Raw genomic sequence first — 25,320 nt, 5'->3', positions numbered from 1 at the left:
ATGACTAGCGCAATGGAATCCGATCTTTGATCAGTTTTTAAGAATGGAGGTTTTTTCCTCTCTATTTTTGTTTTAATAAATTTCTAATATAAATGTTTACTTTCAACCCGTTTTTTGTGGGACCTCACAGAGGGGAGCTGTAGATTTTTCCTTGGGTTGGAGAAATCTTGAGGGGCCCATAACAATTTATACCTCTATAAATTAATGCTATTTTTACTAATAAAAAAATAAATACATGTCAAATATATAATCATGTAAATATGTAATGTAATATAATACCATATAAATATATAAACATGTCAAAGCCTGATAATTTGTACCACTTTTATATCTTAAATTGGTTCCTGAAACAATTATAAAATGAATCATCTTATTCCTCATTACTCAGTGCAGTAAATTGAGATGCTCCTAGAAATAGTTTGAACTACACAATACTGTACAGAGATAACTAACGATAACTATAACACTAAATATATATATATATATATATATATATATATAAATTAATGCTGCACAAAATTTTATTATATTTAATTACAACAAATGCCATTCTGCAAAGTTCATTTGCATTTTGGTATGTTACAATATGTGTAACTACATGCTACAGTTAATTTTTATCTAGTAATTTGCCAATTTATTCATAACAATTTAATATAGCATTAATGCAATTTAAATCCAACCCATAAGCTAAACTCTATAACTACCATTCGAAAAACTATCATTGCTTAAAATTGATGTTAACTTTATCTGAAAATAAATTTACTTTTTCTGAAATCAAATTTACCTTTTCTGAAATAGAATTTACTTCTGAATTGAAATTGAAAAGATGTAGTTTTAACACACAGGACAGATGTCAACACATTTGTGACATGTCTGTCACAAATGTAGTTTCCATACCTTCAATTAGGTAATTTAACTAATTTACAATTATTCATTTGTTATTTATTATGTATACATTTATTAATATTGTGTTTTTTAATATTATATATGTATATATATGCAAATAAATATAATAAATGGTATAAAATATTTGTTTTATTTTGTTTGTTACATTAATGGCATATGGATATACTATATTTACTTTTAAGTAATATAAGTTTAATGTGAGTAAAGCAATCCTTTGTGCATCCATTTCTTTCTACTTTTTAAATTTTTTTGCCTGGAACTTTAGGTAATTGTTTTTTAATCAGATGCTTAATACTATACACATCAATTGTTTTTGTTTATTGTTTGTTTTTGAATTGCCTCTCTTTTGAAGATGTATTTTACCTGTCTGACGTACCCAAGGCTTTAAATTTAAATCTAGAGTTTTCTAGTGAGAAATATTCTCTATGATCCAGTTATCTGGTTTTATATTCCAATATGTAATATTTTATTATGTGGTTTAATAGTCCATTGTTTTGTCAAAATCATATAAACTATTTCACCGTGTTATTGATACTTAGGATATATGCTTGACTTTTGCATATAATGCATTCTTAAAACTGTGTATGAAAACTGAATGTCCAAAAGTTGAACAATAGAGTTGCATGTTATAGAGGAAGTTCCTTTTTCAGAGAGCTAAAAATTAAAACTTTAAAATATCATATTAAGGTAGAAAAATTTTACTTTGTCCACAGGCTCCCTATATATTTTTATTTATTTATTTTTCATTTTTGACTTTTTTTTACCCTACAGGTACTAAGAGAGTCTTTTTAATAATATTCATTACTGGTTTGGCTGGGCCCATAATAGAGACAGTGAGGAACAGAGTCTAATATATCTGGGACAGATTGCCCATGTAAAATTCTTGGGATTTTCTGTCTGGATTCAATCTTGGGTTTCCCAGAATGGTAGGCTGACTCCTTAATTGTTTTGACCATCCAACTGTTTGGTTGTATATCAATTACTGTAATTTCCTGTATGTAGCCAATTGTTTATCTGTGGTTAAAGCCAATTTGAAAGCAGGTACAGCCAATACTTTCTAACAATATTTGGAGATTTATTTTTATTTTTCTTAAAAATTGTATTTAGTTTTATAAAAGACAAGGCTTACTCTTTCTGTAGAACTTAATTTAACTCTTTCAACTCTCCCATTCTTTCTTTTACACATATAAAAAGAACTCTAACACAAAGACTATAAACTCATAAAACTATAGTATGAACTAAAGAAGATAGATAAAACACAAATAACTTAATGTAAAAATTTGTAATATTAAAATTACATAAAATTATTTTTATCAATAACTTTTGTAGGTTACACAAGAAATCACAATGTTTTTTTTTTCTATATTTAAGCATAGCATTTTTAAAATTACTTTTCCCTATTGTAATGTTATGATTTAAGATATAACTTTTAACAAAAATAAAACATTGTCAACATATCTTACTATAAGGATTATACCTGGTAAATTAGCAAATTTATTAGCTATTGTATTCATACAAGTTTCTGCAAGTTTGGGTCCTATCACGGAACCCATGCTAATGCCATCTATTTGGCAGAATTACCTTTTATCAATTTTAAAATAATTACTGAAATACGTTAACTGAATTAATTTTTGATCCGACTTTGTCTATCCAGTGTTTGAACATTGTAAGACTGTCATAAGAAATGCAAACCTATGAACCTTATAAATGAAATTCCAGTATAGTTTAATGCAGATCAAAACGTTTATATATTATCTGCATTAAACTGTAGTGGAATTTCATTTATAAGGTTCATAGGTTTTGTATTTGTGAACCGCCGGGGAGGGTGTAGGTCTCCTGATTCGGCAACCGGTTGTTAAACCTTCTCACTGTCAGGATGGATGGAAGGTATTCTTTTCCCGCTGTAATGGACTTTAAATGTTTCGGGTCGAGTGGCGGAGGGAGGAGTGCTTCGGTAAGGTGACCGACAATATACGAGTAAAAGAGGACACCAATTTAACAGGATAACAACGATTTATTAGCTACATAGATATTACAATAACTAATTTCAAAGGGAAAAATCTGAGTCCCTGAAACGCGAAGGACCAAGAGAGAGTTCACAAAAATTTATTCCATACCTCTTTATGTCTTTAAATATTCTTAAGGAAAAAGGTTTTGATATCCAATGGGTTGGTAGGATAAGGATAATAATTTTTCAGGACACAATATTGATAGGACACAGTATATTAATTAGACACAATATTCGTAGGACACAGTATTAAAGTGACGGCGGATGAACGATTCCCCCGAGAAGAGGAAGGAAGGGGTTTTTATAAGTTCGGCGTGGGAGAATGGTCAGGTGACCAATTGTTGTGAGGTAAAACGTACGCAGATGGGTCAAAGTTGTTCCCGTGCCCATGCTAACTATCAACTTTGGAGTTGGAATGTAGGATTAGTTTTGAAATGGACAGATGTTTACTTTAAACGAAAGGGGAGATCGGAATTTTCCCTTTTTTTTAAGTTAGGGTTTAGTTGAGAATTTAAAGGAAAATTTAATTGGGGGTTTAGAAAAATGCTGGATATTAATCGGAAAATTCGGTAAAAATTCCGGATCTCACATATTTTTATGGTAAATCCAGTGTTTGTAAGATTTATTTATTTANAATATTCGTAGGACACAGTATTAAAGTGACAGCGGATGAACGATTCCCCCGAGAAGAGGAAGGAAGGGGTTTTTATAAGTTCGGCGTGGGAGAATGGTCAGGTGACCAATTGTTGTGAGGTAAAACGTACGCAGATGGGTCAAAGTTGTTCCCGTGCCCATGCTAACTATCAACTTTGGAGTTGGAATGTAGGATTAGTTTTGAAATGGACAGATGTTTACTTTAAACGAAAGGGGAGATCGGAATTTTCCCTTTTTTTTAAGTTAGGGTTTAGTTGAGAATTTAAAGGAAAATTTAATTGGGGGTTTAGAAAAATGCTGGATATTAATCGGAAAATTCGGTAAAAATTCCGGATCTCACATATTTTTATGGTAAATCCAGTGTTTGTAAGATTTATTTATTTATTTTTTTTTTTTATCATTTTCCTTTTTATATTGGGATACATCTAGGCTTACCATGTAGGTTCAAATTTTATTTTCAATATTCTGTTAATTAATTCATCTGCCAATGTTAATCTGTAATCAGAGTATGGGTTATTGTGTAGTTTCTTTTTTTAAGGTTATGTTTTAAGTTATACAAAAAAATAGAAATCTGGAAATCAACTAACAATCTACATTTATCTCCAGGTTTATGAGTTTTGAATCAAATTTTTAAAATAAGTGTTCTGCTGTTTGATGAATTCAATATAAATTGTTTTTCTTTCGTATCTATCCATTTTACTTTATGTATCTTTTTTAATTTCTTTATTTATATTTGTTATTGTTTCAGTCCTAGGATCCTCTTTTAGTTTTATGAACTCTTCATTTTTGACCAGTTCCAATCTCTTGTTTCTTTCCCATTCATTATCAACAAAAATAAGTTGTTCTGCCTTATCTGCTCTAAGGACAATTATATTATTTTCTTTTAAAAATTTATTAACTGTATTATACCTTTTAAAAAATAATATTCTTTTTTATTTATTAGTATTTTTTCTTCTTTGTTCATATCTATTATTTTACTAATATCTCTTTTAATTCTCCCTTTTAGGTCACTTTTTACTGTTTTAGGTTACTGTGATTGATTTCAAAGAGTCTGAAATATTGTTATACTCTGTAATTATTAAGTAAAATTATTTATAGTTTTTAAAGTATTTTACTGATAAATTTTTTATGCATGTGATAAGCTTAGTTATATGAAGAATATCTGCATTTTGTATATTTTATGGAACTCTATACATAAGAATAAATTATTTTTCTTTTTTTTCTAGTTTGTTACAACCCCACTTTGCTGTCCAAGTAGGGCAAGTATTTTAACAGGTTTATATACACACAATCATGGAATTGTTAATAATTCAATAAGCGGAAATTGTTCTTCAAAACTGTGGCAAAGTACTTTTGAAAAGGCGACTTTCATCACTTACCTAAAAAAAGAAAATTATACTACGTTTTATGCTGGAAAATATTTAAATCAGGTACCTATAACCAATTCTGATAAAAATGTTATAAATTACAAATTTTTTTATTAAACCTTTCATATTAAATTAAAATATTCTAACATTCTGTAGAATCAATCAAATTTTGATTTTGATTGATTTTTAATTTGCAAAATTTTCCTTTGTTTTCAAATTAATGAAATTATTTACACAAAAATTTGGTAATTTTTACAGACAATATTTTCATATTTGAATAAACAATAGTAATAATTCTATATCTCTCTAATGAATTAAACAAATTATTATTTAAATTTTGTAAAATATTCTTTAAATTAATAGAGAAATAAATATCATTCAAGTATTTCAAGTTTATTTTTATTAAATATTTAATCTCCATCTTCTTAGTTCTCATAGAAATAAAAATGGAATTAAATAATTTATATAAAAGACTAGCAGACCTTGCCACGCGTTATTGTGGCTCAAAATGTATCTATTATAAATGTATAACACTTCCCCCATGGGAGGGGGGAATTTTTCGAAAAATCTCTTCTTAGTGTACATTCTGTTGACACCCTATAAAACGCAATCATCTTTTTGTTATTCCTTTAGCTGCTTGAGTCTTCTCGATTTTACTGTATCTTTCTTAAATAAGATTGAACTGCAGCCTACTGTAGACCTGTTCATGCCATACTGCCCAGCAACATTAGGCATCTTCTGCTCACTCTCTACCTTTGCTATTATACTCTCACCTTTAAAAAATAAAAACCGACGCATAATTTAACGAGTGCCCGCCCTACAGTCTTGCGAATACTATAAAAGAATTGTTTCTGTCAGAAAAATAAAAGGCTGGAATTACAAGGGAGAGTTTCAAAGTTTGGAGGAATACTATCCGATCGGTATATACAGGGCTGAGTGTTGATGTCGACGTCTCCCGCACTCTGAAAAGTTTCAAATTGTTGCCTGAAGACAAGGGAGGGAAGACCAATCGGTATTCATTATTTTACGTCACTTCTTCTTGTGTTTGTTCTGTGGGGTGTTCGTTGTCCGAACATAAAAATCTTTCACAAAAGTGTTCGTTATCCGATTTGTTCGTTAATTGATCACCCACTGTACATGCACTTGTTCACATATCCATAACTTGGCAGGCAACTGAAAACAGGTCTCTTCTTGTTTCGAGCAGTCTTGCCAGTACATACACAATTTGATATATCAACACGTGCTTTAGTTTAGTATTCCCTAACAAAAGGACACATTAAAACAATTAAAAAATGTATGCTTTGATAATTTATTAATTATAATCATCATTATTAATTCATATAACATAATTGAAGTAGGAAATGCCATCAATTTAAACTACTGTATTGTGAGCAAATAAGGATTAAAATGACAAAATGACAAAAAACATTTAGAGCATCGGATAAGACTGATAACAATAACTGATAGTGATTAAATAATATGAACTAAATGTTTAGGCTAAGAGTACAAACAAAATATAGCATAAAAATGTTTATTTAGCTGAAGATTATGATAATTGTAATCAAAATTCTGATTATGGTAAGCAAAGCTTATAAATGTATTTTTACTGTGTTTTGAAACATGCAGATTCTAATAATAATAATAAATAACTAATAATATCTTTGATTACATCAAAAAGATTCAATTATAATATTCAAAAGTTTTAAAAATTAAATATTTTATGTAATTTTATTATCCTTACATTATTATTTGTAAAATTTTAATTGACAAGTATGTTTGTGACTTCAGTGTTGGATATAAATTTTTTAATTTTTCTAGTATTGTTAATCTTGATACATTTGTCTTTGAGTGAAAAATATATTTAAACATATCAAAAATACTAGAGATATTATAAATCTTGAATCCTTTGATTTTGCTTGTTATATTTTAATAATTTATACCACAAGATGGTTTTTAATGTTAGACTAGATGTTGCTTGTCGGAGAGATTAGTAAAAACAAGTTAGACTTGCGTAACTGGTTATATAACAAAGAATACACACAATACACAGTCTTGACTCACGGAAGGTCAGTGCTGGAAAGGGGAGAGTGAAACAAGGTCACTGTCTCTAACAACTCCCCGAGGGGTCAACAGCGCCACCAACCTTTTATTACATAACGGAAGAACGTTTACAAAACATCACGACACAATGCATTATACAGTACGTAACAATGTCATATAACATTAGACAATAATTTCGATCGTTGATTCCAACATTTAAAAGATATTTTTTGTAATTTTTTATGGTATTCATTATTTATACTGTTATCTTTAATACAATTTTGCTAATGTAATTAAATTAAAATATATATATATGCATACTGTATAATGATTAATTTATTTATAATTTTAGTATGGATTTAAAGCCTCTGGTGGAGTATCACACATTCCTCCAGGATGGGATAATTGGATAGGTTTGGTATTATATATTTGCTTTATAATTTACAAAAAATTATTAATAATTATTTCAAAGATTAATATTATATCATATTTTTCAAAAATAGGTTGGTAATTCAAAATATTATAATTATACTCTTTCTGTAAATGGAAAACCTGAATCTCATGGAGATGATAGTTCAGATTATTTAACCACTGTAATGGCAAGTATTTTTAGTTAAATTTTGAAATAATTTAAGTTAATTCTAAATTTGATTATCAATGCAATGAAAAATTCACAAAACTTAATATTTTACTTCTAACTTGATGTTTTCAAGAATTTATTTTCTAGAAATTTGGAAAAAAAATCTATAAAAACTATAAATAATCAATATGTGATTTAATGATAACATTTTCAGTGTAAGATTTGAATATAATGATGAAACTATAGTTGCTGTAATAATCATTATGATAACAATTATAAAAGCCATAAAAACATGATTTGGAATGTTTTTAGCTTCACTTAATATCAGTCTAGTCTTATCTAAGTTAATAAATTTTATTGAAGTGACAATAGTTATAAATTATTTTTAAAATATCAAATTATTTGTATATTTACTGATGCATTTTTTAACTAATTTCCACTAAACCATTTACTGCTAATACAATCCCTAACTCTTATTTTAGTTTAAAATTTATTTAATATTATAAATGAATATAACTATATGTACTGTATTTGTGTATATTGTACAGACTACTAAAGCTTTGAAATTTTTACAATCTTACAAACTACCACAAGGTCCATTTTTCATGATGCTTGCTCCTCCTTCACCTCATAAACCTTACATACCTGAGGATAAATATAAAAAAAGATTTAATGATAAGCATGCACCTAGAACCCCAAATTTCAATATTCATGCACAAAAGGTAAGTAGTAAAACCTGAAACTTTCTTTGTATAATTACAAACATATACAGTGATACCTCCGTTTTCTTCTATAATCCATCCAAAAACAACGGCGAAATCTGAAACCGACAAAAACCAGGGCAATTATTTCCATATGAATGAATATAAATCCAATTAATTCGTTCTAGACATTCCAAAATATAAATCAAAAACATATTTTATAGAGAATAAATATAGTGTTTAGTACTAAAAACAATAAGAAATTAATATAAAATGAATATAAAAGTGGTTTATTTCAGCACTCTTAATGTTGCTCTCATATTTTTCAATGATTTCTTTTTTCAACTCAATTGTGTTCCTGGTCTTCTTCTTTGAAGGACTGCTGGCTCTGGAAGCTTTCTTTCGTCCCATGATGGAGCTAAAAGGAAAGGAAAGCAATGGAATTGTTTGGCTAGAGGCACAGTGTAATAATGCTTATACAAGAAACAATGCCACTGAGCAGAAAAACGCGTGGGTCACCTTTTGTTTTCACAAAATTAACAACCAGTGAGCTCACTTGGGCACGCCAACAAAATCCAAGGCAACCAATGAAAACCGAGGCAAATTTTTTGCGGAAAAAATCGACAAAAACCGAAACCGACAATAACCAAAATCAACGAAAACCAAGGTATTACTGTATATTAAAGGAACTAAATTAAATTTATAAAACTTTTATAATGGAATAAAACTCTTATTTTATCATTAATTTTCATTAATTTTTGAATTTGTTTAAGCTATGAAAATCTAGAGTTATTTTAATTTTTGCTTTCAAATTTTATTATTTAATATAAAAGTTAAGAGATAAAAAAAAATAACTAATGCTTCTTGATATTTTTTGTAATAAATTTTACATTATAAATGTTATACATTAGTATTTACAAGGCTGTAAGTGGGTTACTTTTTTATTTCCAGTTGCTATTTCTTCCCTATTTTCAGTAGGTTACTTTTTGGTACTATTTCTCTCTTAACAAGTAAGTACACATTCTGTATGAGAAAATATGAATTAAAATGTGCAAAAAAAAGTCAAAAAATATTCAGAAAAAACATTATTTACAGTGGCATCATGCTTGAAAGCACTTCCATTTTCACAGATGTCATTTGTCTATGGAGTCTAGAAATAGAGTATTGTGTGTTATTTTATAGCATATTATAAAAATTAGAAATAGAAATGAGTACACTCTACACAGCAGGTATACCTTATATTCACTCAAAATCAAATAATGAAAAATTTTGTTATCCCAATATACCGTATTTACTTGCATATAAAACAAGGTTTTTTTCATTTTTCACTGCTTCGAAATCCTAGGTTATCCTATACGTGCGAGCAAAGGATTCATTGTGTTTTTGCTATAAGTGAACTGTTTATTCACATTTTTTACTGAATGCTCATCCCCTGGTGTTTAAAAACAAAAGTATTTTATCTGGTTGTTTGAGTTGTTCTTGTGTATTGTCAAGAGTAAAGACAAATAGCAATAGGAAAAGCAAAGCTTTTGTTGAATTCCAAATTGAAATTTCAAAATCACATGGGAGCCTGATATAAGTTTTAATCCATTCCCATGTGAAAACAGATGATTATTTGAAAATCAGAATTTGGAGAAACTCATAGGTGTAATTAATCAACGGAGAGTGGATTCATCCGTTAAGAATTGGCAAAATTGGTTCCCAATTGTCCAGCTTTACATGAACAAATTATGTTGCCGGTTTTACAAGATTTTTTCTTAAAGTTTAAAATGCCAGTAATTTTTGCAGGACAATGTGTGTATTTACATGCATTTGATATTTTATTTGTGATTAAACTAAATAAAATTAGAAATGTATTAATAAATCTAATTTTTTTTTATTTTGATCTTTAAAGTCACATCTCGTCCTATATGTGAGATAGTCTTATACACGAGTAAATACGGTATATACAGTATAAACAGATTGATGTTGATGGTGTGATACTGTCTTTTCATAGGAATAGTAGTAGCCAAAAGTAGAGCTACCCTAGACATATGTTTTAAAAATGGACCTCTATTTTGTTTACCATCTACTATCTAATAATATATGTCATTGATCATGCTGTTTGTATATCTGTAATTTGTAATGGAATGCCTAGAATGGCCATTAGCCATTTAAATTAACTATTATTTAAATTAACAATAAATTCAGTATATTATTATTTTCATTTATAATAGGAATTTATTATTAAACGAATATTATAACGAATATATATATATATATTCGTAATCCATTTTGGTTATTTGTTATATATATATATATAACAAATAACCAAAAATTGGTAAGATTAAGACAGTTCTCAATAAACAAAACAAAAAACCACCAACATGCCATGTTGCAAGTATCTATATATATCAAGTATTATTATAGTATGTATAAGTATCTATATATATTTTTTATTTGTAATAGGATTTTATTATTGATATAAATTTATTATTTATACCACAGAATGACACCGCTGCTGCTAGAACACCCATTAGGGGGCATCCCGGGCTACTAGTATAATTAATATTGTGATAGTTGAAAAGAACACAAAAAAGGAGTCAAAGTATTCAATTAACTCAAACAGATTTTATTTTAAATCTGATTTACAAAAGAAAAAACAAATATAAAAACATATTTTACACTATGAGAAAAGTAGAGCTACCAAAGAAAGTATGCAGATTTGTCCAGTATTTTTAGTACAAAATATCAGTATTTTGTGAGGTAACCAGAGCTTCTGATCACTGCATCACATCTACATTCCATTGAATCAACTAAGTTGTCTGGAGGAATACAATTATCAAATGATATCAAACAAAGAATGGTAGATATGTGTTTGAAGGAAAAAAAGACCTTTACTGAAATTGGTAAAATCTTTAATGTGCATAAAACTGTTGTTGCGAAAGTGGTGAAGTGTTTTCAAATATATGGGACCATTATTTCTGCCAAAAAGTCAAGTAGACCACAAAAAACAACACTACAGTTGGATCGTTTGATCACACATACGAGTGCAGCCAACTCCTGTTTGACTGCTTTGCATATTAAATGTGAAGTGGATAACCTGATATACGCTTAAGGACTGTACGAAGATGTTTGACTAGTTTGGATTAAATGGGAGATGACCATCAAAAAAACCACTCATCTCTGCAAAACACAAAAGCTGAGATCAGAGTTTGCACATGAACACATCACTTGGACCGAACAAAAATGGTCCAGTGTGTTATGGAGTGATGAATCTAAATTCAGTATCTTTTCTAGTGATGGTATGTGATATGTCAGATGACCAGTGAACATATGACCCAAAATACATAGTTCCTATAATAAAGCATGATGATGGCTGCATAGTGGTATGGGGATGTTTCTCTGCAAAGGGAATTGGTCCAATTCATAGAATTAATGGAATAATGGATCAAACCATTTATCAGACATATTGCAGAATCAAATGCTTCCTCATGCACATCATTCAATGCCAAGGAAATGGATCTTCCAACAGGACAATGACACAAAACACAGCAAATTTGATAAAGCAATGGTTTTAACAGAAAAGGATGAATCTTATGATATGGCCATCCCAATCGCCAGGCCTAAATACCATAGAGAATCTTTAGGATGAAGTTGAGCGCTGTATATGCCAGCATACATATTTGAATCTGGATGAAATGTGGTCTACCATTCAAAAGCATGGTATGAGACTCCCAAATCACTGCTTGACAACTTAGTTAATTCAATGAAACATAGATGTGATGCAGTGATCAGAAGCTCTGGTACACCATAAAATACTAATATTTTGTCCAAAAATCAGATTTAAAATAAAATCTGTTTGAGTTAATTGAGTATTTTGACTCTTTTTTTGTACTCTTTTCAACTATCACAATATTAATTATGTAGTAGATGGTGAACAAAATAGAGATCGCATTTTTTAAAACGTACGTCAAGGGTAGCTCTACTTTTGGCCACTACTGTATGTCTCCTTATCCAGTGATACTAAGGAGAACAGTACAGCTTGTTCAGATGGTGGTCTAGTGAATTAAACAAAATTATCTTTGTGATTCTTGTATTAGATTACTTGAGCATTGCCAATTACTCAAGAAGTAGTTTTTTGAATATCATACTTGTAAAATATTGATTTCTTAAGTCACAACTTACAGATCAATTCTTTATTTTTGAACAATGCACACAATTTAACAGTTTTTGAATAATTATTGTCTTGAAAAATTATTTAGTCTGAATAACTTATTGTTCAGAATAAATAATGCTATTGCAATTATCAAAGTAATCTTTATCTCATAGTCAGACAGGCTTAGGTTCTAAGTAAGATAATTTGATGGTAATAGTAAATTGCTATGTAGCTGTTGAATGCACTGGATATACCCATTGTTTATCATATGGTTACTTTTTAAAAAATTCTAGTTAATTTTTCATCTATTTTCAGTCTCGCCTGTCACTTGCAGCTCTGTATTTATTTATTAATATAATTTAGCTGTTATCAGAGATTGATTTTTAGATTGTCACTATGAAATCTAATTACTTGGTTCAGTCAAAAAGAAATTGGAATTATATTTTTTTAAGTACATCATTTAATATTTTTCAAAATATTCTCTCTAGTTAAGGCAAATATCCCATCACTTCACAAGATTTTATTATTTCCTTCTCACAAAAACAACTTGGCTGCTTGTGAACTCATCTTTTACACATCAGCATCCAATTTAAAGGTTCTACTACTGAGTGCATCTTTCATCCTTCCAAAGATAAATAGTTGCAGGATGACAAATCAGAGCTATAGATGGGTACTTGAGGACTTTCCATCTTATCTTTTTTAAGGTGATTAAGGTATGTTTGGTTACATGATATCTAGCATTGTCTCGAAGAAAAATTATGCTTTTACTCAGAAGTCCTGGCCTTTTGAACTTGATGGCCTTGACAGTTGGTTTTTCAAGATCTCTGCATAAGATTACAAAGTGATCTTTTCTCATCTTTACTCAAGAAGTGGACAAGGTGTGGACCTTGATGGTCAAAAAAGATCATTATGATAAACTTTGGCTAAAAAGCAGTCATTCTCAGTTCTTCTTCCTGGGGATCCAATATGTTTCCATTCCTTGGCTCACTGCTCATATTGGGGCACATACTGAGTGCAAACTGTTTCATCTACAGTCATAATTCAGTTCAAGAAGTCCTCTCCCTCATGGGAATAATACTGCAGATGTTGAAGGCATATTGCCATTTGCTTTCTTTTTGGTGTTCAGTGAGAACTTTAGGTACCCATTTGGCATACACTTTTCTTAGTTAAGCACATCATGCATTATTGAATAAACCAAGCTATGACTAATCTACAAATGGTCAGAATCTTCATCAACAGTGATGGGCCAGTACTCTGGATCAAGACATTTGCAGCAGCAATATTTTATAGCATCAGTGATGGCCAATTTCCAATTTCAGTTTTCAAGTTGTCCAGTACTGAGTGTCAATTTGCATGAAACCTCTTGACCCATTCTAAGACTTGTATTTTTGATAACACATTCTTGTCATAAATAGCTACCAATTGATGATGAATTTCACTGGAATTAACTTTCTCTAACATCAGAAATTCAATGACTGAATGCTTTCCCTTTTTGGATGAGATTTCACTGGAGGACAACATTATCTGGAGTAGCTTCCCCACACTGTTGTGTAGTAGCATGCTGCTAATGTATGCAAAATATTAATAGTCAATGCTCTTAATATAACCTCCAAATTCTGTTTTTCCAGCATGAATGCTTCCTTTTTAACAAAATAATTTCAGTTTATTTTTGACTGATCAAGTAATATCTATAAATTAATTATAATTTTATAATGTTTGTAATTTATAAAATTGTAATAAAAGTTTATTCACATAAATGATTATCAAAGTAATTATTTTTTTAATTAATTAAAAAGATGTTTATAATTATTTTAGTTTCCAATTTTGCACATTCTAATTATTATCTTATAGTATCTTTGAGTAATTAGTTTTTTAACATTAGTTAAATATTTACATTTAAGTAGAATGAAAAATTTAAGTAGAAAGTCTAATATAATAAAGATACCTGGTATTTACAGGGCTCCATAAAAAATAATAAATTATCATAACTTTTTCAATTACATAATTATGACAAATTTTAATTAAAACAAACCTGAATGCTAAACCAAGAGCTGGCACAATATTGAACCAGTGTTCAATTTGTCTCTCAATAAAAATATTATTATGATATTTTTCTAAACTCAATTTAGATAGTTTTATATATTATTACAAATTTAAAGATATATAAATAATTGTTTTATATTTGAATACATAAATGTATTGATGGCTGAGTAATTATTTAATACCATTGGAACAAACTGGTAAATCAAATTTCATGTTGTATTTACTGTTGTGTTATAACTTCAGAATATACACTAATAAATATCAAATTTTCTTTGTAATTCATATAAGTGCTACAGATTTTAAACTAGAAATGATGTCCAGAATAAAAGTCATCTCCGTTTTACTCTGGATGTCATTTCTAGTTTAAAATACATGTTTCCTTTTTAAATTATATTGAAAAAGGAAACATGTATTTAAGAGCTTTACTGCTCATGAGTTAGCAATTATCTTAAAGTTTTAGTATTTGCTTAAATTTAAAAGTTATTGTGTTCGAATTTTAACATCAAAGATGTCTTTCGTGGATGCCTAACCAGATTTCTTTCAGATGATGACCCAGAATGCTCAAAATTACTTGGAACTTTGTGTTATTGTTTTGAGCTATCCAATAAAAACAAAGTATAGCTACTTACTTAAAAAAATTCACAAAATATTAAAAGAAACACTAAAATAAATTAGAAATGTCTCCATATTTTGTCATGGAAATGTTATTACTACTGTATATTTTTTATAATTGCACTGTTGCCAGAGGGAATATTTTAATTTTTTGCACATTGAGGGTGGATGAGAACTTCAAGATAACATTCTTACAGCAGTGATGACTTTGTTCCTGAGGTGTAAAAAAAGGACATAATGTGAAAACACTTTAACAATTTAATTTAGTATTCTTTTAATATTTTGTGAGCATTTTAAGTATACTTATTGGTAATAATAATTTAAATATACAGTACTTATTGCCAGATTTTCGGAGAGGGGGTAGACTGGGGAAAGCTGATAAATTTTATTTATTTAACTCTGAGTTGGAGATTGTCTCGTCTTACAAATATCTGGGTATTTATTTTACTCCACAGGGTTTTTTTTCTTTTCACTTAGATAAATTGTTTTTGAAATATAAACTTCAGCTTTCTAATTTAATAAAGCTTATGGTTAGAATGAAGCAGTCTTCCATTAAGTGGTATTATCAATTGTTTGATTCCTTGATACGTTCAAGTTTGGGGTATATGTTCCCTATTTGGGGACCATCTTTTGTTGATAAATTGGAGAAGACGCAATTGAGATTTATTAGATCAATATTTCATATTAATTGTTCGGTTCCTGGACCTGTTTTAAGATTTGAACTAGGTCGTCCACCAATGGCTATACATTTAACAATGACTATTTTTAGATATTGGAGTAAAATTTTGGAGTTACCAGATTATGACCCTAGAAAGTTGATTTATAATAAATTGAAATTAATAGGTGGAAAATCTTCGTTTGTAACTTGGTCTTCCTCAGTTGAAAACTTATTGTCTGAATTGGGTTATTCTACTGACTATTATGTTCAGTTCTCAAATAAAAATCTTTTTATGGTTGAAATACTTCAGTCATTAAAAGATAAATATTGGGCTCAAGATATTCAATATATTGAGCAAAAGAGTGGGTTTTATGAGACTTCCTTAATAGCTCCATGGACACCTCAACATTATTTATTGTCAAATTTAAATTATAATGTTAAATCTTTGATAATTCAATTGCGACTTAATGACTATACTATTGTATTAAATAGGCGTAGAATGAATATTTCCGCCCATTCTAACTGCCCATTATGTAACCGACTCTGTGAAAGTATTAAAAACCACTTATTTGTATCTTGTGAAATTACTGAACATTTAAGGGATAATTTATTGACAACTGATTTTGATATGTATTGTTTATACGATGATAGTTTAAGCTCTGACATGCTATTCAAAGTTTATAAATTTTTCTGTTATTTATTTAACATGTTAACATAACATTATTAATTAAGCTTTAATATCTTTGAAACCATGTATAACAATGTTTGTATTTGTCAATGTTACAAGATCTTGTAACCCCTTTGTAAAGGCGAAAGCCATAACAAATAAATGTTGATTGATTGATTGATTGATTATTGCCAGATTTATACTTAAGTATAAATCTGGCAATTTAGATTTGTAAATTTGATAAACATTTTATAATTATTCAGTATTAATTTTAATAATTTAAAGTTTTATTACATTTTAGGATAAGCATTGGTTAATAAGACAACCACCAAATCCATTACCTGGAAAAGTAATTAAATATATTGATAATATTTTTAAAGAAAGGTAAATAATTTATGAATATTTAATTTTTCTATTCAAATGTTATGCACAGAACAAAACCTGTTCAAAACAGAACATGAATAAAATGAAAACCTGCCTAATGGGAAAATTTTTATTATCAAATTCAATGAAAAAAACATTAAACTGTGTTTAAAATGCTTTTATTTAATTGTAAATGGTTGAGTAAGTGTCAATACAATTATCTTTGAAAATTTGAGAACACAAATTCACACAGAATTTTATTTTATATGGTATCTGCTGATGTGCAACATCCATATAAAACAACCATACTGGACTGTCATGAGTAGTGCAGTAGTACCAATTAAATATTTATTTTTGAAATTTTTAAATGATTTTCAGCATGGTTAGATCTTTTTTACATGAAACAAACATGCTGTTTTTTCTGACAGATTTCACAGAAGTTCAAGTAAATCATGATTATCTCCCTTGTAATATTTTTATATTTCATACTTAATTCTTTTTCCATGTGGTTTCTGCTACTATGGCCAATAGCAATATGGACATCAAGCAGTCTGAAATATTTCTTCAGTTTGAATGTAAAATCACATTACTTTCTTTTATAGACACAATTAATTTTCCTATTTCTCCGATAGATACAACATCATATCTACATAAATGCATATTCTTCTGGTAACTTCGAAGTCACTTTGATTTTTGACACTTTCACTTTTTGTATCATTGTCAAATATGCTGATTTTGTAACAATTTGACTGTTCTGATCTTTTAACTCATTTAATTGGTTGTTGAAGCAGTTATTCGCATCAATTAATAATTGCTCCATGATTGTTACTTTTTTCAAAGAAGAAAGAAAACAATATTTTAAGAGGCAAAAGTAAAATTAAAATCTCACAAGATTAACTACTGGTCACATGAATTTTTAAAATTCGATACTAAACACAATTTGCAATTTGCCTTATCACTTAGTCCACAACGTATATAACTGAGCTGGAAAGTATTGAATAATAAGATTGATTGTTTCATTCTAATATAATATGACAATATGCAATTTAGAAGTGTCTTAATTTAATTTAATTCTTAAATAATAATTTAACTTGTAAAATATTTTTACTGTTTTTAGGTTTAATAATGATTTAATTTATATAGAAATCTTTACTTTTTAGATGGAGGACATTATTAACTGTCGACGATATGGTAGAAAAATTAATAAATGTTTTAAAAGAAATGAACATTTTGAATAATACTTACATTATTTTCTCGTCTGACAATGGATTCCACTTAGGTAATCATTTAGATGTAGAAGTTTATATGCATTAAATTATTAACTTCATTTATTATATTATATACCACTTAGATTTTACAAATACGTGAGCCGTTCACAGCTCGGCACACATATTTGTAAAATCTAAGTGACTCGTACAACATGGAATTCATATAAAATGGAATAATCAACAGTGTTATAGGGGGGTCGACTGTAATAGTATCAGATTTAAGTTTGTTTAAAAAAAGAAAAATAAAGAATTTAAAGTAAATGTTCTTAAAGAAATAAATATCAAAATAAAGACAATATGGAAATTTTGAAATATTTGGTTTCAGCTAAAACTGTCTTTTTATATTTGTTCTTGTCATAATTTATATTGATATAAAAAGTTATTAAAGTTTAAGTTTCTAAATATTAATATCGTAATAAAAAATGGAATGGTTCTATCATTAATTATCTTGTTATTGTGTATAATGTGCATCAATTATAAGAATAATGCTTTACTCATCAAAGTTTATTTTTATTTTAAATTAACAAAAGTGATTTCTTTGGTATCAAGAGGTGCTGCAGTACCATAAGCATTGCCCTGGAAATGCCTGTTTGAATTTTTGTTTTATATTCAAATCATTTTTTGCATAAATCAATTTACTTTTGTAAATTTTTATTGTATTCTTAATAAGATATTAAATTCTATGATTTAAAATTTTATAAAATTATTTTTTAGGACAGTTTTCTCTTCCAGAAGACAAACGTCAATTATATGAATTCGATATCAGAGTGCCACTCATCGTTCGCGGTCCGGGAATAAAATCTAAATTGGAGTTAATGGTAAATGAATAATAAGTCAGAAAATAAGATTTTTTAAAAATTAATGTCAGAATTTTTATATACAAGATTAATTTTTATAAAATTCAATGAAAAAACAAATGTACAAACTTTGTTATTAATGTTGATTATAACATCATTATTTAAGATTACCCATTGTATTTCCACACAAATAAGAGCATGCTCTTATATGCAAAACTTGCTTGTTTTGGATTTTGAAACACTTGCTTTGTTTATAAGCATTGCTTCTTCTTAGAAAATTACTGCCAGTATACATTTTTTGTGACTAAACATAAAGAATTGTTTTTACTGAGCAACTGTCAGTACTACATATCAATATTTTTTATTTTATCTGTTAGTATGGCATAACTGGCACACTCCAACTGTAAATTAGCCCCGCTTATAAGAGCACTCTTCTGTGTGTTAGTTTGTTTTGGCCTATAAGAGCACTATACTGCTGTGTCAATGAAAATTAAATATAAATGTACTGATACAATTGCTGTTTGGTGACATTTCCATGGTAACCATATAATGGAGTTCCAATACCATTTAGGAGACTGGAATAATTCAGCAATAAACACATCTGTCAAAGAGTCTTAATTGAATTCCAGTAAGATTTAGTCTTTTCAGCCATATATTTGATGATGGAATGCTTGAATAGAATGATGACCTTTTTGGAAAAATTTATGAAATAATTCTCGAAATACATAAAAAACTTGTTATATTTACTAAAATATAATCAACCAAATTATTTAAACATAAATGAGAACATTGTTATAATTTTGTGACTTGCATGCAAAATCCGACTCCTGACACTAGTGTGACCATAGGGTCAGCACCTCTTTGATGCTGCATCAGGATGACACCACTGGACATCTGCAGACACAGAAGCTGCAATGGCTGTTTATTTTTGTTTGAATTCATTATGCAAGTAGTTGCGTGCATAGGCAGTCGGCTCAGGATGGAGGTTGATCAGACAGCGTTATGGAAGAAAAGCACTCTGAGACAAGTTAAAAAAAACAAATATCCATTTATTATATGTTATCTGATCTAAATACTGTCAGTAGCGAGACAAGTAGATATTAAATACTACAGCGACACCGAAGCGTTCACGAGAGAGGAGAGATTATATTAGATTGCCCTAAATACCTGGAGTTAGAAGAGATGATCATCTTTATGGAATGATTGACACTTGAGAGTTTGGCACTAAGAGACAGTTTGAAGATAGGTGTTATCGGAGGAGATATTTCTCTATCAGCAGAGAGGAAGCAAACTAGTGGTTGAGGAACTGGCAACAACTGCCTGAATCAGCCATTTGTTTGTTATTTTAGAATGGCAAAATATGGCCAGAAGGTCATGATAAAGCATCTCTTTCAGCACTGAGAACACGAGACTCTCTCAGGTAGAAAAGTTGACAATTAACACTGCCGATATTGTATTGACAAAATTTCCTTTTTTTTTTTATTAAACTCTCCTTCATAATATATCTGTTATGATGTCATAGTTAGTCACATGATCATATAGAGATTGTCATGTGTAATATAGTTGTTTGTCTTTTAAAGCAATGGCCCTTTTTTCAATTTGAATATCTCCAATACTTCAAGTATCCTGACGGAGTTTGAATGTTTTGATCTCTTGATGATGGAAGCTTTGTCAAGGAGGGCATGCATATCTTTAGTCCAAACATTTTATTTTGAATTAAATCTTCCTGGAATTCAATTAAGGTCCTTTGACAAATTTGTTTTATTTTATTGTAACCATATAAACTTTGTTTACTTTAAATAGTGAATTGTTTTAGGTACTTTGCTGAATATAATGCCAATTTTGTTCCATTTATAAGAACAAGCTCTTACGTGGATAGAAATATAGTTCCATTTACAAAATGATTTGTAAAATTACACTATGAAATGCTTACAGGTGGTTGAACTTGCATGATTGTTATTACACAATACTTTCATTGAACAATGGCATCATTATTAATAATAATTATTATTCATTATATGTGCAAGATGAAACTATATATATATATATATATATATTTCTATTTAATTGAAGTGGATTTAATTTAATTTAACATTAAATTCCAAATTAACTTTTTCTATTTGACTTCTTATCTTACAGGAACAGTAGGGCATCTACTAGTATTTATTTGTTAAATAAAATATTTAATAAACTTTAATTTATAATTGCATATACTTATAGTTTCAATTATAAATTTTAAAAGGAGCCTGTTTTAAACATCGATTTTGCTCCTACATTTATGGATTTGGCCGGAATCAAAATACCAAACGACATGGACGGAACGTCTTTTGCAAATTTATTATACAAGAAACCAAAATCTTGGAGAAATCAGTTTTTTGTAGAACATAAAGGCGAATCGGCAAAAGAAATAAATGGATGTCCTCAATATTTGAACTCTGGAGTTAGCGTAAGTTTCAATTGTTATATGTTATACTTTTTATACATTACAAAAGTGAGAATGAATAATAATAATAATGAATATAAAGTTAATAAATTTAGTTAATTTTGCTCAGAGAGCTGCATGTAGTTAAATAAGGAGAACATATTAAAAAAATACTGAATGTTATTTTTCAAAATTATTTTTCTATTAATTTAATATAGATCAATAATCACTGATCCTATAAAAAAAAAAAAATTTATATCACACAAACTTAATATATTATGTGAACATTTTGATTTTCGATTATCATTTTAAATAATATAGTATCTAAAAATAATCCAAGTAATTTTTTTTTTACTAAAACTGATTGTGAAAGAAAGAAAATAAATAATCTTTAACACATTAAGTGTCACGATAGAGAAGCGTAAGATATTCAATTTGTGTTGCACGTTTGCAATACATGCTTAATGTGTTAATCATTTGTTTAATTTTACAATTACTGTCCCGGCAGTTTTATTAAATGTATATTATATTTTTTATTTGTGCCATCTCCAGAGGAAAGTTCTGTAACATAGTAAGGCAGACAAGAAGCCTCTAATCAACTTTGCCGTAAGACTTATTTTCCTGAGGTGTGAGAAAGGATAAAGAAAGACTTTATTATGTAGTCTTTGTTTGTTAATTTCAGAAATTATTACAATACTGTATTTATGAAATTAATAGATGAATTATTTTCTTTTGAACAGACAACAATAAATAAATGAATGTTTTAATATTAAAAATATAATAAGAGTTGATATATGAACACCTTTTCCTTCTGTTTCAATTTACCTCATAGTACAATCCAAGTCTGAAGACTGGTTAAATATATAATTACAATATTTATAAATTAATTAGCTAAACTTACAAAAGAAGTTTTCTTGTAATAAAAATAGTAACAGAATAATATAAATTTAAAATTTTCTAGACATGTGAAGTCGATTGTATATGTGAAGATTCTTGGAATAATACATATTCATGTTTGAGAATTTTATCATTACAAGAGAATGCAATATGTTGCATCTTCAAAGATAACAAGGTAAGTATATTAAAAATTTGATATTTAAAATTTTTTTTTTTTAAATAATTTTGTAAAATATAAGTTTCCATTAAATAAGTTTTCCTGTTTAAATAGTTTTGGCTTTAGATTGTTCTAAACCCATATCGAAATTTCTTGTAAATCTTATATTGACATCACGAGAAGCAAATTTATGGAAAAATTTTTAGTTACAAAAGTTGTACTTTAAGATCTTGATCATTGATGGCAAAATCTCTTGTGAAAGGTTAAGAACACATGCAATATGCTTTGATTTAAATTCATTGGTATTTTTGTCTTCACAATAGATAACATTCTTTAAATGCCTCTATAACTAAAAATTTCATGAATTTAGATTGGGTGAATGAAATGGCCCACTTGTAGAAAAGTGACTGCTGACATCTTTCTTAGCAGCTTTTTAACTGGCTTTGCAATATTTTGAGAGCACTGTCAGTACTGAAGTATTAAAATTATGTGATTACTCAGTATCAAAAATACAAGGCTTCTGGATTCAAGTTCTTCAAAAAAGTCATGTAAGGATGAGCAGAGATATGAAACTGCAGCAGTTTTTCATCAATTTCATGAGGATTTTCTCTAGTCTATATACAATTGTGGGTGTTGACAGATGGAAATGAGCCTCGTCAATTCATAAAATGTTCCATGGCCACTCTCCATTTTAGTTCGAGTAATGCAAATGTCTGTCTAACATCTGAGTTAGAATGTAAAACTTATTACAAGATGTCTCCACATTCAACAAAAACAAATACCACTGGTTCCATGTCATCCTCAGAGGATATAGCAACATCACTGGTTACTAACAGTGCTCATGAACAGGCTATTAATCCCTTCCAGAGATTTAATATTCAACAAACTTGTTATTTCAAATTTTATAAAATCATTTTTAACAATCTAGTTGTGGAAATTAGCTCATCAAAGGAAGTGTGGAAAAGTTAAGTCACTAACACAGAAGTAACAGAACTGTTCTGATAAAACAATTTGACAATTAGTCTTAAAGACCATGCAATTCTTATCATTCTAAATGTTCTTTTAGAAACATTATTCCACATTAGGTTTTCTTGTATTTTTATAGAGATTCTATGATGTGAAACCAGGAAACTAGTATTATCATTGCTTAAAATACCAATTTCTCCCTGGTGACAATTTTGTTTTATCATTAATACAAGGAAAAAACTTTGAAATTTCTTGTAAATCCAATAAATAATTTGTGTGTGAGTCTATTTAGAGCAGTCTACAGCAAAAACTTAGTATCCTGTTTATTGGGCTGCAATTTGAAAAAATCGTAGACCTACAAATTTCCACTGTCATCCATCTAACTCTGTTCTCAAAATTAAGGAAGGACAGTCTTTCCATATCTGGTCTTGGCTTTCATCTAAGGGCAGGAGGCTCCAGTTCTGTATGCAAACCAAAAGTTACATTATTTCAATTCAAAAATTTCCCCTGAAAGGAGTTAGATGACTGGCACAACACACTAATTTAAAGTATATGCTCCACCTTCAAATTAAAGTCACAATATATATTTACTTGTGATGATTTAATTTCTGACCAACTTCAACTGTTCATTCTCTTAAATATTTCTCATATATACTACAAGGTGTCCAACATTAAACTTAATTTAGATAAACTCTGTTGTTTAATTTTATTGTAAAAAAGGGATGAATGAGACAACATTATTTATACAGTTCTACTTGAATAAATTATTGTAATATGTTATCTGTAGAACAAATTCAGTTTTGTTATGTTTGAATTTAGAACTTATACATTTAAAGATATTGTCAAATGCTTTTAAAATCTAAATTAAAAATATTTATAGCTATAAAACTATTACAATTCCCATTTATTGTCATGAGGAGGCAAAATAATATGATAGATGTGGAGATGTTTTTGATTATTCAGTATGTGTGAGAGATTTGTTGTGTTATCAGAACTATTATATATTTTTTAACATTATATATATAATATCTGATTATTTTAGTTTTTTACTAGGATTTTATAGAATCTTATAATTTGACTGCTGATCCATACCAATTGAAGAATCTTGGTGGAAAATTTTGTTCAAAATATCAATCTGTAAATAAGTATCTGCAACATATTTTAAATTTGATCAGTTAATTAATAATGCATCTTTGTTAATTAAGTCAATATTTTTCCCTGCGTTCTTTATAGAAAATCTTTAAGTTCAGGCAGAATGTTATACTATGAAATTATATTTTCAGAAAGGTGCCAATAAAAAAATTTTTCATAAATAAATTTGAGTGGAAAACTAAGATATTGTATTTTCATTGGTGATTTAACTTGATACATCAGATCTGCAATGAAAAGAAGTGTTCTTTCTATGCCTATCTTTTAGGCACTAAGAATGACAAGACAAAGCAATAAATTCTGTCACACATCCAAAAAATATGGTTCTTCCTTCATAAAATGGCAAAATATCCACTTCTTTTAATTGGAAGTATATGTATATATAATATATATAATAGCTTTTCCAATTTTCATTGCTCATTAGATTGATCATTTTAAGATAATAGATTTTTCACACTAATAAAATCAATATGAAAGACATTCCTTCCTTTAATGTGTATTGTCCATGTTGAAGTAATAAAATAATCTGCAATCATTATTTAAAAGTTTGTATATCATAGTAAATTCATGAAAAAGTATATTCCATTTGTACCCAATTTTTAAGATACTGTATAAAGGCCAAATAAATTTATATTTTGAATATTAGTACTTTAATCATTTCTATAATACTTGCACAAGAAAATATAATTCATTTACTAATTAATGTTATCTTTACTTCCTACATAATCTTGTCTGTAATTCAGTAAAAATATTTCTTTCAGGCTGAATTTACTATATGCATCTATATTTGTTTCAAATAATCTTAAGATATCTAAAGTAAATATTTTCATCAAGTTTTTAGAAGCAAACATTCACTATTATAAAAAAAAAAACTTTATTTGAAAACTACAACCACTGAAACTCATTAATTTTTCATAAGAAAAAGCA

General features: G+C 28.4%; 1 protein-coding gene across 6 annotated transcripts in view; it reads left to right on the top strand.

The window, feature by feature from the left end:
- Positions 1–25,274, top strand: part of LOC111623773 (N-acetylglucosamine-6-sulfatase-like) — a 30,689-nt gene extending 5,415 nt beyond the window's left edge. For 2 of the 6 annotated variants that reach the window (XM_023366475.1, XM_023366476.1), the window contains exons 3-12: positions 4,795–4,998; positions 7,328–7,393; positions 7,479–7,574; positions 8,104–8,277; positions 16,676–16,758; positions 17,898–18,016; positions 18,720–18,823; positions 21,045–21,248; positions 22,186–22,296; positions 24,298–25,273. In XM_023366475.1, coding sequence (XP_023222243.1) covers positions 4,795–4,998; positions 7,328–7,393; positions 7,479–7,574; positions 8,104–8,277; positions 16,676–16,758; positions 17,898–18,016; positions 18,720–18,823; positions 21,045–21,248; positions 22,186–22,296; positions 24,298–24,423 — 1,287 coding nt within the window. In that variant the 3' untranslated portion in view covers positions 24,424–25,273. Of the gene's footprint in view, positions 1–4,794; positions 4,999–7,327; positions 7,394–7,478; positions 7,575–8,103; positions 8,278–16,675; positions 16,759–17,897; positions 18,017–18,719; positions 18,824–21,044; positions 21,249–22,185; positions 22,297–22,392; positions 22,791–24,286 lie in introns of those variants that run through there. The other 4 variants (XM_023366471.1, XM_023366472.1, XM_023366474.1 and 1 more) reach the window with 4 other exon arrangements.
- Positions 25,275–25,320: the final 46 nt, after the last annotated feature.

The sequence above is a fragment of the Centruroides sculpturatus genome, unplaced genomic scaffold, assembly GCF_000671375.1.
Source record: "Centruroides sculpturatus isolate CEXI.00-Female unplaced genomic scaffold, Cexi_2.0 scaffold120, whole genome shotgun sequence".
NCBI classification, from domain to species: domain Eukaryota; kingdom Metazoa; phylum Arthropoda; class Arachnida; order Scorpiones; family Buthidae; genus Centruroides; species Centruroides sculpturatus.
The sequence above is the reverse complement of the archived record's forward strand: the minus strand, read 5'-3'. Positions and strand labels throughout refer to the sequence as shown.